Here is a 16,523-nt window from a genome sequence, read left to right as displayed (position 1 = left end):
CTTTTTTGAACTTTTTGTGACCATTTCATTAAAAAAAATTTAAAAAAATATTTCTTGTCTTCATGATGTAGGCATTAACTTCAGCTTTCATATGCATAAGGCAAATATTTTTTTGAACGTGTAACATATGAACTACAGCAGTTTTCGTGAGGCATGTTTTTTCGGATTTTTTTTCTTTCATGCTGAATAACGAGAAAACTTATAACTTTAGCTGTATATAATGTTCTAAACATATTTTACTGACATTACAAGGTTTCTATTGATATAAAATTTATATGAAGTTCATAATAATTCAAACGACTTAAATAGATTTTACTTTTGTGGTGTCAAAATGACACCAAAAGTCGGTAAAGGGAGTTTTTTTGTCCAGGCTTCCAGGGTTCGTCCATAAAAAAAGTAAAGATGCGATGTTGAAGAACTTTTGAATTCATTTAGGGTCCCCGAAGAAATTTTTGTATTTTGAAGCTTCTGAAAAAAGTTACAAGCCTTCAAACTTGCAATGGTGTCAAAATGACACCCTAATGCGGATGAGGGTTAAGAAATCAAATTCTTCGAGATGCCTACTCATGAAAGGGTTCCAACCTGATTCTAATAGCTTTTTCCAGGTGAGTTTGTGTAAAATATCATGATTTCGCAAAGGTTTTGCTTCTGTGGAAAAAAAAATTAATCAATACATGACTGAAAAAAGTGTGCAAAGATGAAAAAGAGATTTTATGAAAAAGTTAGAGTATTTCTTGAAATCATTGATAAATTTTTTTTTTTATATTTTTACATTAAATGTCATATTATCACCTTCATTTCCTCTATAGAAAAGTTTTCGATCAAATGAATAGTTTTTGAAATACACACGTTTGTAACTGCCCGGATACTAAGTGATCATAGCCTTAGAAGTCTCAAATAAGCAAATAACCATTTGATGTATCCAAATGCTTTCCCTCGCCAGAGTCGTTTTCATTTGCTCGATTAGTTCTCGAGTTATGCGAAAATTGTAAAGAAGTTCCCCCCTTTCCTTCCCACCCAACTGGAAGAAGGCAGTAGTACCAAATATTCAAAGAAACATTCCTTATGCTCAAGTATCCTCCCAAGCCAAATTTCGTCCCATTTGCTGAGTAAGTTCTCGAGTGATGTAAATAATTGTAAGGGACAATGGTTGGAAAATCGCTCAAGAAAAGCAATCAGGAATGGTTTCTAGCTAGAATGATGCTTCCTCCGAGTGCTGTGATACGCACGTGGTAAAAGTACCCATTGAACATATGTCGAAAATCAACACTAACTTGATACAAGAAGATATACCATGCCCCATCGGAGGCTACCGTTGCTATTCGTCACGTGGCTTATCGACGGTGATCGACATACTTGATGATACATTTTGAACGTCGCTCCCTCAATCATTCCCGAACGTCTATCCTCGCATCATTGTTGATAATGCTCGTTATTGATAGACGATCATTAATGTTTCAAAAGGAAAAATCTGAATAAATACCAGGACTACATGTTCAAAAAAGCTGTAGCACATGCTGGACAGTTCATTGCGGTTACCTAGTCATGTTTTTGTCCTTCTAGGCAAAGCGAAAAATAAAAAATCATCTGATAGCCTACATAGATCGCTCAGAACGTATACATATCAGTTATGATCCTAAAGGTTGAACGTCGTCAAGGGAAAGAAATCAGCATAGAGACGTTCGTTGCTGATAGTCTGCGTCCTTTTTTACCTCATCATGTATCGCAAAAGTGTTTCAAATACGGAAGCGTCGTTGTCATGCATGATTGTTTTTATGATTTGGTTGAAGAAGGAAAATTTGACTGCTTTGATTTTTTGGCTCTGAATGTAGTCAAGCATGACTCGGTGAAAATGATTGATTTTGGGAAGACTAGTAAGGGAGCACTCTCCTCCCTTAAGATTTTCCGACGGAAAGAACGGAAGGTTCTCAAAATATCATAGAAACATCTCTCGTTATCAAATACTTTCCCACAAAAATTTTGGTTCCATTTGCTTGATTAGTTTTCCAGTAATGCTGAAAATTTTAAAAGAGCCCCCTCCCTACTTTCTATTCCCTCACTGGAAGGAGGGAGGGGTACCAAATATTCATAGAACTATTTATCGTACCCAAATACCTTTCCAAGCCAAATTTGGTTCCATTTGCTCGAATAATTTTCAAGTTATGCAATAAAAAAGGTATGAAAGCTCCCCTCCTTCCTTCCTGTATCTCCACTGGAAAGAGGGAAGGGTCTGAAATAATTATAGAACCATTTCTCGTATTCCACTACCCTCCTATGTCAAATTTGGTTCCATTGGCTAGATCTCAGTTATGTAAAAAAATGTAGTGTAGATCCACTCCCGATCTTCCCACTGGAAGGAGGAAGGGGTACCAAATATTCTTTAAAACGTTCGTCCTACCTAAGTATTCACCCATGTCAAGTTTGGTTTGATTTGCTTGACCAGTTCTCTAGTTATGAAGACTTATTACTTTTAAATGAGAGACCCCCTGTCCCCTTCCAGTGATAGAGAGGGGTCCCAAACTATTATAGGAACCTTCCCCTTCGACCTCCAATACCCTCATATGTCAAGTTTCACGCAAATCGGTTCAGTAGTTTTCGAGTCTATAGGGAACAGACAGACAGACAGAAATTCATTTTTATATATACGTGATAGAGAAACAAGAGAGATCAATAGTGGGAAAGATCACATGCGGGATATATGTACATGGTGTTTCGATAGAAGGTCCAGCAGTTGATCGGCGGAGCTCGAAGTGTACGCTCGTGTCGGTCGATTTCATCATGTTCACCGTAGTGAAATTGTACTGCAGCGGAGATTGCGGGTTTAAGTAATACCTGTGAGGTTTTGTATCTTTTTCGATAAATTCATGATATTTACGGCTTATGTTCTTTCTTTCTTTGATAGCTCATGTTTCTCTAATACTTTTCTTCACCTTCGAAAATTTAACTTATGCCGTTTTCGTTTTCTCCACTGGCGTGGGCAAAACTTTTTCTGAATAAACAAACTAAATCGTCGACGTTGACGATGTAAATATATGGTTGCTATACTCACCCTTATGCTAACCTCCAACACTGACAACTTCTACGGGTTGCAACTGCCTGCTTGAGGTTCAAACCTCGGGAAAACTGGTGGACTTCTGAATTAATAAATGAACACAATGACAGCAGTTAGGGCAAAACTCGTGGATAACTAGGTTTCCACTGCTAATAAACGAAAACACTATTAGAAACTTAACTAACTGAAAAGCTTTAAACTTATTGTGCTTTTTCATATTTTGCCATATAGTGCCAGAAAAAAAAAACGTTTGTATACGAATTTCGACTTTTCTTATACAAATTTCCATACAAATTCCATTCAAGGGGTCGGCAAAAAGGGGTCGTCCATGTTAGTTCTACGCTGTTTGTTTTAACCTTGTCGTGAAATTAGGAGAGTTTATGAAGGTTTCAATTGTCCCTACACCCATAGAAGAGGTTGCAAAAATCCAATGCCTATTTAGCACATCTCTGTGCCGATAATGCGCTGAAATGTGCACTGTGCCGAAGATGATATGTTTGAAAAACCGTAACTGGCATAAGGACTCGGCTCCCAACTAAAATGATGCATGACCACTACATTCAAGCAAAACAAGAAAAACATTTTATGGGATTTCGTTCCTATTGGATAATTCATCCCAGAAACAAGAAAATAAAAATATAAACCACAGCGCCCGTAGGGAGAATCGAACTCAAATCACTAACCAAATGGTCTTGCCAAACCGACATCTCAACCAGTGAACTATTTGAGCTTCATGCAGGAAGAGGGATATTTGTCATAGGCATTCTGCCACCGATCAATCACAAAAGAAACGCACGACAGTGGCTTCCCGGCGTTTGGCCTCCTTTCAAGGTATTCATTTGTCTTTCGATGGAAACGGGAAAGGGAACGGGAGTGGAGGAAACGGGAAACCCATTGAATGAGAACTGTGCTTTGCTTACTGCCTGCTATTACATACACACGCTACATATACACAGCTGCTAAAGCCGGGCAGCTTGGCCGGTGCTTGTTTGCCAGTGAATTGAAGGAATATATTCTTGTTGCTTTTGCTACATACACACGCACAGCTTAGCCGTGGTTGTTTGCCGGCGAATTGAATTGAAGGAATGTTTTTTTTTGTTGCTGTTACTGCATACACACGCACAGCTCGGCCGTGGTTGTTTGCCGGTAGATTGAAGGGATTGAATTAGAAGGATGTTTTTGTTGTTGCTTTTGCTACATTCACACGCACAGTGCTCGGTTCGCTGGCTGCCTGATGTTGGCCGGTATTTATTTCCATCCTTCTTCGTCTTGTGATGCGATAGGGAGGGACGTGAAAGCGTTTTTATTTTGTTTCTTTCAGACATACGCAATTCGGTTAACTTGGGAGATTAATGCCGGTGGGAGCAAATCGAATCAGCACCGATCGCGTTATCTTCTTGTACCAATGATGCTATGTAATTGACTACACGCCATTGGCACAGAGGCTGAATTTTGGGTGTAGTCATTATTTTTTGGGCAAACGGTAAGCACGGGAGTCACCCGTAGTAACTGTTCTCTGTTTTCCCATATGATGATAGCTGCGGTATATTCTTCAATTATTTTTTTTTACAATAACTTAAATCCAATCAAAATGTGCATACAATTAACTCATACTGTTTGTTTTTTCTCTCCAAATTTCAATCAACAGGTGAAAAATCTCATGAAAGCGCTAGGATTGGTGGAAAATGAGCCTCCACTTATCGATGTTATTGACAAATGCTGCCCACAGGTAAGTGCCTTTGAGTTTTGGCTTTCTCTCTGATTACTGATATGATTACGGGGCGGTAAAAAAAAAAAGAAAGTGCAGTAATGTGATTTTTTCATTGCTTATTTTGTGGCTTTAATCAAGTGTATAATAACTGTCATTGTTGAAACACGAGTGGTTTTAACTGTGTGACCACACCGTTGCCATGTAATTAGAGCGGTCGCATAATTAAACAAAATTATTCTTTCAAAGCTTCCGTCGACAGTTTGCTCCTCTTGAAGCTTTCAACGATTGTTCTATTGTGAGTCATATATCTCCGTTAGGAGAAAGAACAAAAGAACGAAATAACGAAAGACGAAAGAACGAAAGAACGAAAGAACGAAAGCACGAAAGAACGAAAGAACGAAAGAACGAAAGAACGAAAGAACGAAAGAACGAAAGAACGAAAGGACGAGACATGAATAAACGTATGTACGATTGAATGAAAATTTAAAATGAAAAAAGTTTTCAAAAATGAAATCACGTGCTGCAATTTTTTCTCTTTGAATTACTTTTCTGTTTTCAAGGTGGAAAAACTAATCGACGTTCATGAATTTAACAAAAAAAAAACTATTTATTTACATTGTGTGATTTTTTCCTTCCATTGACAGGTTCTGGAAAAGTGCCTCCATATGCTCCCGCAGGCTGACCGAACGGCCATGCTGAATGCCAACGTTATCGACCTTCAATGGATTGTGGACCGGAACAGTGGCATCTGGACAGTTGGTCACATCGAGGACTCTGCCAAAGCCTCAACCCTAACCCTGTGTCAATCGCAGTTTTCCGGACAACCATCCGATCCGTGGAGTGTTTGCCTGTTTGGGTTCATGGAACGGCAGCACGTCCTACAGCACTGTCCTTCAGCGGTGGCCCAAGCATGGCCAATATGCTACCAACGAGTAACAAGTTTGTTTAACGTGATTGATCCTACGTAAGTGTGTTCGACAATTTCCGGACAAACAGGATGGAATTTATGTGATGTTTATTCTACAACTTTTTTTTCTCTCCATCTATTCTATCGTTCAGTCCCGTTAGCGACAATCGGGCATCGTTGCTGCGAAGCTCGGCACCGCCGAAAAAACCTCCATCGGAGGCCCAGCGCGATAGTTTGGCGCACCTGTGGAAAAATCAGGTGGCATTAGCTATGCGGTTGGTCCCTCAAATGCCAAGCGTTGCCATAAGATGCGCCTCGCCAGATCTCAGCCTCAGGTAAGTTATTTGTGGCGATCCCCCATTAGATAGAGGCCAAAAAAGACCCTAGTCATGTGTGAATGTTGTAGAGTACCGTGCATTTTGGTTCTGTTATTTGTTTGCTATTATCCCTTGTTTTACGAGAGAATGTGTTTCAGTTTTTGTACATCCTTTTTTCGGTTGTTATGAATGAGCACCAATGCGAGAATCATTAGTGGCAAGCACAGTGTTGTCATTACCATTATTTTTTCACGTTTTTTAATTCATGGTGCGTTGGTTTTTATTTTCATCTCCTCAGTGTCTAATTAAACGTATGCGAATGTAACTTACTTGTACACAAAGGGACCCCACCAGGAAGTCATTATCATTATGCGCGGGTTCTCATCGCCACCATCTGAATTTCTTGAAGAAATCTAACGTTTTAAAAATATTTCAAAATAACTTTTGAGCAAATCGAAATAATGTCATAGAAAAGAAACCCGTTTGTATGCTCCGTTTGATTGGTATCTCCTTCTTTGTTCTTGAATTTTACATTTAGACAAAAGATTTATCTGAGCTTCATGTTAAACATAAGATAACGCAAATGGGTACAACAAGTTTCAAAAAATTTTTGGTGATATTTGTTACACTTTTGTTTATTTCAAAGATCATTTTATTTCAAAATCAGAGTTTATCTATATAGTGAGTGCTAATGTTTTGAAATAAAGTTCCAAAAGAGTAAAGAAGACTTTAGAAAAAAACAAAGCTATTCAGAGTCATCTAAATACTGCTAATCTATTGGGAGTTATATGTAGGTATGACTAAGCATTCCAGATTGCCTTCTTTTTAAAGAAAAAAAAGGAAAAAGTCCGGTCCAGCCCGATTGTCCAGATATCGAAAAAAATGCCCGGAATTTATCCAAAATCCAAGCCAAATCCAAAGCAAAACTGATTTTTTTTTACACAAAGTATGATTTTGAATCTTGTTTGATGGAAATACAAACGTGCAAACGTGCAAACATTTTTTAGAAATGTAAAATATGAATTGAACACCGTTGATGTGACTCGATAAAGAATATTTTTTCATGTGTTCATTTTTTACTTTTGCTGTTGAATTTTCATGGGAAAAGCCTGGATTTTTGTCTGATTTTTCCGCATATTGCCCGGTTTTTTTTACTGAAAATTATAAAATCGAATGCCCGGATTTTGCCGGCCCGATTACGCTCAGAAAAATTTCTGGAAAGCTTAAGAATGACGCATATGATAATTATAAATTTTCTAATTTTTTTTCAATTAAGGCCGGAACAAGTTTCAAATCCTCCTTTTGTCACTCGGAGTTGGAACATCGCGAGGGGAGGGGGGGGGATAGTAAAAAATAACGCAAAAAATTAATAAATTGGAATAAATGGCACGAAAGCTGACAAAAGAAGAAATTTTTATTTGTTCCGGCCTAATAGAAAGAGAAAAGTCAGAGACTGAGTATTTTTTTCTGGATTATTCGAATGAAAATTAGTATTTGACCACACCAAACCCGATAAAATACTTGATTTAAAAAAAAATCAGGTGCGTATATTTCCTTTGAACAAACAATATATAAGATGTGTAGCGCAGGGCTGGTAGCGAGTCACTTTTTAGTGACTTGGTCACTTTTTTTGGGTCAGTCACTAAAAAGTCACTTTTTTCATCATTTGGTCACTAAAGTCACTATTTTCCGAAAAATGGTCACTTTTATCACCAAAAGTCACTTTTTCACCGAAAATAAACCAATGAAAGAGTAATTGCGCGTGTTAATATTGACGGTAGTAACGGTAAATTACTTGATCAGTCAGAATTTTTTTTCGCCTCCGGCGGATTTTCGGCATGAATCACCTTTGGCTTGAGATATTTCGAACTACGACATTATTTGACGTTCATGAATTGAAACTAACTTTGATTGTAGATTTTAATTTTTAGTTCAATCAACCTTTTGTATTGGAACTCAAAACTTGATATACAAAAACCCCTATCTCGTCTTTATAATGGATTTTTATTAAGAAGTGTAACTAAGATTGAGATTGAAACGAACCATTTTTTTTATAAAAAAAAATCTTTTATGTCATAACAAATGTTATGTTGATATGAAATTTTCAAAAAAAATTAATTTCATACTCAATTTTATTTCGTGTTTTTGTTCTTCTAAAAACTTAAAAAAAGGTTTTAAAAATTTACACAAAGCCACAAAATTTACATTTTTCGTAGGTGCAATGAATTTAAACGGTAATTTCAACTAATTTGGATTCCCCGAATCTAAATATGTATGCAATATTTCTATCAGCTTTTGTTATTGAAATTACTTTTGAAAATAATTGAAAATCTTTAGAGAAGTTTCTGCACTTTTTTTTTTTACAAAAACTCAAATCAAAAACATATTATTTAAAATTAAAAGTTTTATATGAACTGATGAGCTTTAAATAGAATCAAGTTTTTTTTACACTTTCTGCTGTGATGTCAAAAATACTTGTAATGACATTTTTCCATAATCAGTTATCTATAAATGTTTGATTTTACTAGTAATAAACTCTTTATCACCAAAACTGAATGTGTTCAGCCGAATTTGACAAAATTTCTAGTTTAGGACACAATTTACCAAATCAATAATTTAAAAAAATAAGCACCAAAATGGTTATAGTGAAACATGTTTATTGAAAAAACTCTTCCTGAAATGTTTTTAAAAACTAATCTTTTTTTATTTCCATATTGCTTTTTCAATTTTCAAGTAAATTTACCGATTTTATTGTACAGTTTTTCTTCAATTTTCCGATTCGGATTCCAATTTTTTTTAATCAAACATTTTAAATTTTTAAGACATATTTTTTAACAATTGTTTCCTTGTTTTTGAATTCTGAATTTTCGTATTCTTCAACCATAAGCCTTTAACTCCAAATTTTTAATAATAAAACATAATTTCAACCTTCTGTTCTTTCAGGACCCAATATTTAAATCAAAAGAGACAAAATACTCAGAGCTTGTAATTTAAAGCTTAAAAACCAGCGATTGAAAATTTAAAAACTTTTTATTAATATTTTTTATATGAAATCATGTTTTTTGGACCGATCATGATATTTAAATTAATCTAAAAAGTTTGAAAAATTGTTCTAAGTAGCAACTTTAAAAATGAATTTAAATACGCAGTGGTAACTAACTTTTTATTTGATTTGTGCTTTCAATATTAATATCAAAAGTTTTGAACTCATTATTTTTAATTTTTCATCAGTTTTTATCAATCACGTAATTACTCATTTTCTAACATTTCTTTGTCAGTGTAGTTGAACATGAAGTTATTATTTAAGCTTAAAAAATGAAATTTTGATAACTGGAGGATTTTACTTTATTAAAGGTTTTATGTGTGGCTTATACTGGAACTTTAAAATAATAATAAATATATTCTTCTTTTTATGAAATTAAATTAAACCATCGAACATTGATAAATTCTGTTAAAAATTCATTTCTTATTCAGTAATCGGTAATTCACATTTTAAATCGTGATTAATTACACTAGTTTACAAAATTTAAGAAAAATCGTGAACTTGATTAACTGACCATTATTTTAAATGTAAAATCGGGCGCTGAATCCGAAAATGAAATTTAAAAAAATCTCAGTAGAACCGTTTTTGAGTTATGCTCCAAATTTGAAATTTCGGAAAAATTAAAAAAGTTCTTGTACTTAGATTGAAATATCTCGGACGGCACAACAGTAATTTGAAATCCCTCTTTTGAATATTGAAGGTGAATAAATTTTCTATCGATCATCTGAACACTGTTTTTGCGTTTGACCAACAGTATTGTTGATATTAGTGACTTTATGAGAAAAAAAATTATAAAAAACGCATTATTTTAGAGAAAATTTTGTTTCAACGAAAGTTTCAGACTCAATAGTAGCATTCAAAAAATCTGATTTTCTTTTGCCCTTGAATGTCAATTCAAAACAAATATTTCAAGTGGTTGTTTATCAAAATCGGTTGAAAATTGAAGAAGTTATGGCTACTTTACCATAACTGTAATTTTTGCAGTTTTTAATAATTTAACGAACCGCAGTACACTTATAATAGTATAGGAAGAATAACACATGGTAAATCTCACTCGCTGTAAGTCAAAATTATTTATTAGCTTACCAGAAGGTCACATGCCAAGTTCCAGGAAGATCTGACCATAGGGCGGGGTTGTTTGAGTCTCAAGCGTGAATAAAATTTTAAGGTTTTCTGTCCGGGAGGAACAAAAAATACTGGTTTTTCATCAATAACTTCTTTCATCACTAGCCGATTGTTTTTAATGGTTAATTTTTTTAAAGCCTAAGTTGAGACAAATATTTCACCCGAAGACTGCAACACGATTGGACTTGAAGTAAAAAAGTTATAGCAGTTCGAAGGCCGCAAATTTTGTCCAACACGCAATGAGTACTTTTTACGCATTGCGTTTTATACGAGAATTTTCGACCAAAATACAATCTTTGAACCGCAATAACTTTTCTGTTTCAAATCCAATCGAGTTACAGTATTCTGGTGAAGTATTTGTCTCAACTTAGGCTTTAAGAAAATCAACCATAAAAAACAATCAGCTAGTGATGAAAGAAGTTATTGATGAAAAACCAGTATTTTTCGTTCCTTCCGGGCAAAATACCTCAACATTTTATTCACGTTTGAGACTCAAACAACCCCTCCCTATGGTCAGATCTTCCTGGAACTTGGCATGTGACCTTCTGGTAAGCTAATAAATAATTTTGACCTACAGCGAGTGAGATTTACCATGTGTTATTCTTCCTATACTATTATAAGTGTACTGCGGTTCGTTAAATTATTAAAAACTGCAAAAATTACAGTTATGGTAAAGTAGCCATAACTTCTTCAATTTTCAACCGATTTTGATAAACAACCACTTGAAATATTTGTTTTAAATTGACATTCAAGGGCAAAAGAAAATCAGATTTTTTGAATGCTACTATTGAGTCTGAAAGTTTCGTTGAAACAAAATTTTCTCTAAAATAATGCGTTTTTTATAATTTTTTTTCTCATAAAGTCACTAATATCAACAATACTGTTGGTCAAACGCAAAAGCAGTGTTCAGATGATCGATAGAAAATTTATTCACCTTCAATATGCAAAATAGGGATTTCAAATTACTGTTATGCCGTCCGAGATATTTTAATCTTAGTGCAAAAACTTTTTTAATTTTTCCGAAATTTAATATTTGGAGCATAACTCAAAAACGGTTCTACTGAGATTTTTTTGAATTTCATTTTCGGATTCAGCGCCCGATTTCACATTAGAAATGACCTTCAGTTTACTGAGTTCAAAAATGCTGTAAACTAGTGTTATTTTTTGTTGAAATCAAAAAATTACAGCAGAATTTCTCACTAAACTTCCAGTTGAAAATGAGGAAAAGAATTACAGCAAATTTAGATGAATAAACATTAAAAATTATTATCATTGTCCTAACATCTATTCATGGCAAGTTTTGTACAAGATTGGACATTTATTTTAGAATTCAGATTTTTTAAATTTTAAATTTGCTAAGAAATTCTTTTGCAACTAATTTATTTCTTACTTTCTTGACTTATCGAAAATTTGAAACATTCATTGTAATATGTTTCCAAGATTTTGTTTATCAGTCATTTTTTTAGTTTGTGTGTTAAACGGTTAAACGGTGTAAGAAAACCCTTTCCTTTTCAATTTTTTATTTTTGGTATTGTTATTATTTTTATCTTAATTTCAATTTCGAAACCCATCCCCCCATGGACGGGTCCTTCGCACGGGCTGATTTGGGCACATTTTTTGTACTTCAAAGTTACTTTTTTCGTTCTACATAGTCACAATTTGGTCCCTTTTTTCGGTCGTCAAAGCCACTATTTGGTCACCTTTTTTTCAAACTTTGGTCACTAAAGTCACTACTTTTTCATTGTCAAACCGCTACCAGCCCTGCGCTAAGGAGCATTTCAGTATATTGCTTTTGTGCTCTTTAATAACTATTCGGGGGTTTATTGCATACTCAACGGCGCTTGTTGAGCTCACTGCAAATTACGATTCAAATATGCCTTAATAAATAATAAATACCACTTGTTAAAGTGAGGTATTGAAAGTCTTTGTAAGTTTTATTTCTTTCATATTTCTTGTATACGATGTGGTAAAAACCCTACATATAATGAAACAAAATCCAGTTTTTCGTCAAAAATTTGGTTTCCTTCGGCCGATTTCTTTCGAATACGGTTTTTCTTAAAGCCTAAACTATGACAAATATTTCATCCGAAAACTGCATTTCGGTAAGAGCTAGGATAAAAATGTTATTGGGTTTCATAAATGGACTAATGGGCTAAAAATGTATAAAAGATTAGATCTCACCAAATAAGTCGACCTCTTAAAAGGACACATCTTCGGATCCGCGCATTGTAAGTTTGATTTTCGTTAAAGGATTGCTGGCAGGGACATCGAACTTATTCCGATCGGACTTTTGGATTATGTTCTCCTTCGCGGTTGTCCTCGTTAACCGGATTTGATTTCAAATTTCATTTTTCACTATGTTTACAAAAAGAAGCAGTGCTTCAGGATAACTATCATTGGTACGTTGGCTCATCTGGCCATTCGATTGAAGTTACAGTTACATTATTTTTTAGATAAAAATATTAGCGAAATAGTGAAAAAAAAAAATCACCGACGGAGCATAAAAAACACGTCTGCTGCCTGCTAGTCATGGCATACTTCCCTACTTTTTTTTACACACGTCTATTGAGATTTGATGAATTTTGACAAATAAATTCTTCTGGCAATCACCTGCAGCTTACTCAAAAAATTATTCTTAATGGAATCTAGAAACTTAGAAAGACATAAGCGGAGAGAAGATAAATATATCATTAGAAAACTGGAAAAATAATTTCCTATAGCCCAATTTTCTGAAACAGAATAACTATGATACGGTCAAAATTTGGTCAAGGGAAAACGTGTAAATCGGTGAAATCGTTTTTTAAAAATAAAAAATTGAATTTCTTTTTCAAGTTTAATTTTTATACTAATTTCAGGAAAAATATTCAGTTAGGCTTCCGCTTTTCCAAATCCGAATTGCCGGGCCTTACGTTTAACCCCTGCCATCAGATTTTGTACAGCCACCTTGTTCACCTTCTTCGCCGCAGAAAGCCAGTTTGCCTTGAACTGCGGCTCGTCCATAGCAGTTTGTGTGGTCCGCTTGACAATAGCCCAGTATTTCTCAATTGGGCGGAGCTCTGGCATGTTGGGAGGGTTCTTGTCCTTGGGAACCACCTGCACGTTGTTGGCGGCGTACCACTCCATGGCCTTTTTACCGTAATGGCAAGATGCCAAATCCGGCCAAAACAGTACGGAACAACCGTGTTTCTTCAGGAAAAGCAACAGACGTTTATTCGAACACTCTTTCACGTAAATTTCTTGGTTGACAGTCCCGGAAGCTATGAAAATGCTGCTTTTCAAGCCACAGGTACAGATGGCTTGCCAAACCAGATATTTCTTCGCGAGCTTTGACAGTTTCATGTGCTTGAAAATATCTGCTACCTTTCCCCTTCCTTTTACTGTATAAAACTCTTGTCCCTGAAGCTGCTTGTAGTCGGCTTTGACGTAGGTTTCGTCGTCCATTACCACGCAGTCAAACTTCGTCAGCATCGTCGTGTACAGTCTCCGGGATCGCGCTTTGTCCGTCGTTTTTTGTTTATCAACGCGATTTGGAGTCACTACCTTCTTGTTAGTCGATAGTCCGGCTCGTTTTTTTGGCTCGATGCACGGTTGTAGACGATACACCTAGCTTATTTGCGGCATCTCGAAGAAAGAGGTTAGGGTTTCGCTTGAAACTACCGGCAACTCTCTTTGTCGTCTCAGCGGCTTTCGGTTTTCAATTTCCCCCGATCCAGACTTCCTGGCTGTCGACAAACGTTCCCCAAACACTTTAATGACATTTGTAACGGTTGATTTGGCAACTTTTAGCGATTTTGCCAGCTTTGTGTGCGAGTAGCTCGAATTTTCGCGATTCGCGAGCAAAATTTTTATACGCTGCTCTTCTTCCTTGGACGGCATTTTGACAACTGAAGAGTGAATTCCAAAATCAAAATAGGAGCAACATTCTACACACACACACCTTCAAAATGAGGGGTGTTCAGGTTTTTTAAATGCAAAATTGAAAGAAATACGTCAAGATGATATTGACCAAATTTTGAACGTATCACCCTTTAATAGGCGGTATAAAATGTTATTTCTCTCAAAATCAAATAACGCTTTTCATCGTCATTTACTTGACTTTTTTAACTTTTCTATTGATTTGAGACGATCAAGACTTGATTGAGACATACCTCCCACTATCCACTGTCCTCTACCAGTCCCAGAACTCTGTTTTTTTTTATATAAAGGACATTCATCATAATAATATTTTTAACAAATTCAACGATTCAAAGTTTCATACAAATTATAGCTTAGGTTTTGTGATAAACTTTAAATTCCAAAAACGAACCGAGCGACCAATCACGCGAAATCACTTATTTATTAAAGAATACAGTGTGTGATTGTCGTTTCCAGTTGAACAATTCTCGTTACTTTTTTTTTTTTTGGAAAAATGTATGGAAAAAATGCTGATACGAAATAGATCATGATACAAATCATTTGGCTATGAAAAGTGGCGTTGTGCTGGGCTGGTGTTGGTTTATTGTTTAAGCTTATAAAAGCTGCTCAAGGATTCGAGTGGTGTTTTAGGACCTTTATGTTGAACACTGTTTAGAAGAGGATTTTTTACGAATGTATTGTATTGGAGAACGTGCACTTACATTTGTAAATTTATACTTATAGTTATCATCATTCATGCTATAATAGATCCATCGGCTAACCACATACTGCTCTAGTTTGTTCTCTCTAGGAGATTTATTTTCATCAATAGTTATGGTTTATTGCTATTATTTGTAATTGAACTCAGCTCCACATATTAATATTTGTAAATAATATTTTAATTATGTTCACGGATCATTGTTTGCGCTACGATTTAAACCCGTTTATTTGAACTTTCATTTGTTTTTCTGATTCTTCAATAGTTATGTTTTATTAGAATTTAAGTTTTTAATCAATAAATTAATTTTGATTCTCTTTTTCTTCCTTTTTTATTGTGACTGCGCGCCTTAACGACATTAACTTTCGGGCTTAAATATAAAAAAAAAAAAACAAATAATTCAATGCTCCAACGACCAAACTATCTAACACGATGTACACAATAAACCACGTTGTCTTCTTGTCGTTCTGTTGCCACGAAACGTAAAAATCAACCAAAATAAAAATCCATAATCAATGAACAACAACAACGACAACAAACGAAAATGCTAAAAACCTCATCAATGAACAACCAAAACCCACAACAACCAACTACAACTACAACTATGTAACAACCCACAACAACCAACCACCAACCTCTATGTATGTACGAAAACCAACGACAACTTCAATTTCAATCTGAAAGTCTGCATGATCAATCGGATTCCCGCTCGTTGTCCGATTCGTTGGACAACATCCCGTCATCGGTGTTCGGACCGGAAGGAATTGTGACACGTTTCACCCTACCTCTATCCTATGGCCGCAAAGACGCCAGACATAAACGACAAGGGTAATTTTACGGAAGTAGTGGATTTCTTTTCAGTTTTTTTCCTTTTCTGTTGATTTTCCCTTTTGTGTTTCAGTCACCGACACATCCCGTAGTATTTCCGGTTCGGTTCCGGTATTCTCTAAGGTTTCTAGTTAGGTTTTTAATTTTCAGATTTTTTTATTTAAAGGTGTATGGTGTTGTACCCATAGGGTGCACATTTGCTAGAACGAATATTCATAGAACTGTCTTTTTCAATAAAAGCATGAAATTATTTGATTCTGAAAAATATAGTACAAAATAGATTAAGATAGAAATAAGAGTTGCCAAAAGCTCATTTGATGTGTGAGAAGTTTCCGTCTTTGCAAAAATACAACAACAAAATTCTAATATTCTTGTCACTTTTGCGAATAACTTTTGAGTGCATGGATGGAAATTGATAAAATTTTCAGGGAAGCTACCTAGTAATGCATTGTGAACGTGTAAAAAATTTGGTGACAATCTGTCAAGTGGTTTTTCAGATAGCGTCCAATACTGAAGTTCATCGACAAATTTTTTTGGGCACGATCGAGAAAAAACCATAAAAGTATCAGTGTGAGACCTAAAAACAGCTCAAAATCAACTATTCGACCAAAGTTCACATGGTAAATCGTTTAAGTATTCCTAGCGGATCCAATAGTGAGCAAAAATTTGAGAAAAAGTGAAGAGGATTGATTTTATGATTCCATGAGGGTTCTCGCAAGATCAATCCGAAAATATGAAAAAAGAAAGTGATAAAAAAAGTCAATTTTTTTTCTGGCTGGTTCGTCTAGCTGACTTTTAAATAGGTATGGCTTCATTTCTACAAGGTAGAAAAGCTACCCACTTGTAAAATAAACAAAAAACGGTGGTCAAATCGTGCGCAAAATATTTGAACTGCTTGTGGGGAAATATTTTGAAAAATTTGGTAATG

At 35.2% G+C, this 16,523-nt stretch overlaps 1 protein-coding gene across 8 annotated transcripts in view; it reads left to right on the top strand.

Annotated features, from left to right (window-relative positions):
• Positions 1 to 16,523, top strand: part of LOC129756171 (protein furry) — a 347,173-nt gene that overhangs the window by 27,331 nt on the left and 303,319 nt on the right. For 5 of the 8 annotated variants that reach the window (XM_055752971.1, XM_055752969.1, XM_055752967.1 and 2 more), the window contains exons 4-7: positions 4,701 to 4,781; positions 5,408 to 5,727; positions 5,823 to 6,005; positions 15,452 to 15,595. In XM_055752971.1, coding sequence (XP_055608946.1) covers positions 4,701 to 4,781; positions 5,408 to 5,727; positions 5,823 to 6,005; positions 15,452 to 15,595 — 728 coding nt within the window. The remainder of the gene's footprint in view (positions 1 to 4,700; positions 4,782 to 5,407; positions 5,728 to 5,822; positions 6,006 to 15,451; positions 15,596 to 16,523) is intronic. The other 3 variants (XM_055752972.1, XM_055752970.1, XM_055752968.1) reach the window with 1 other exon arrangement.

This window comes from Uranotaenia lowii, chromosome 3 (genome assembly GCF_029784155.1).
Source record: "Uranotaenia lowii strain MFRU-FL chromosome 3, ASM2978415v1, whole genome shotgun sequence".
Taxonomy (NCBI): Eukaryota; Metazoa; Arthropoda; class Insecta; order Diptera; family Culicidae; genus Uranotaenia; species Uranotaenia lowii.
The sequence above is the reverse complement of the archived record's forward strand: the minus strand, read 5'-3'. Positions and strand labels throughout refer to the sequence as shown.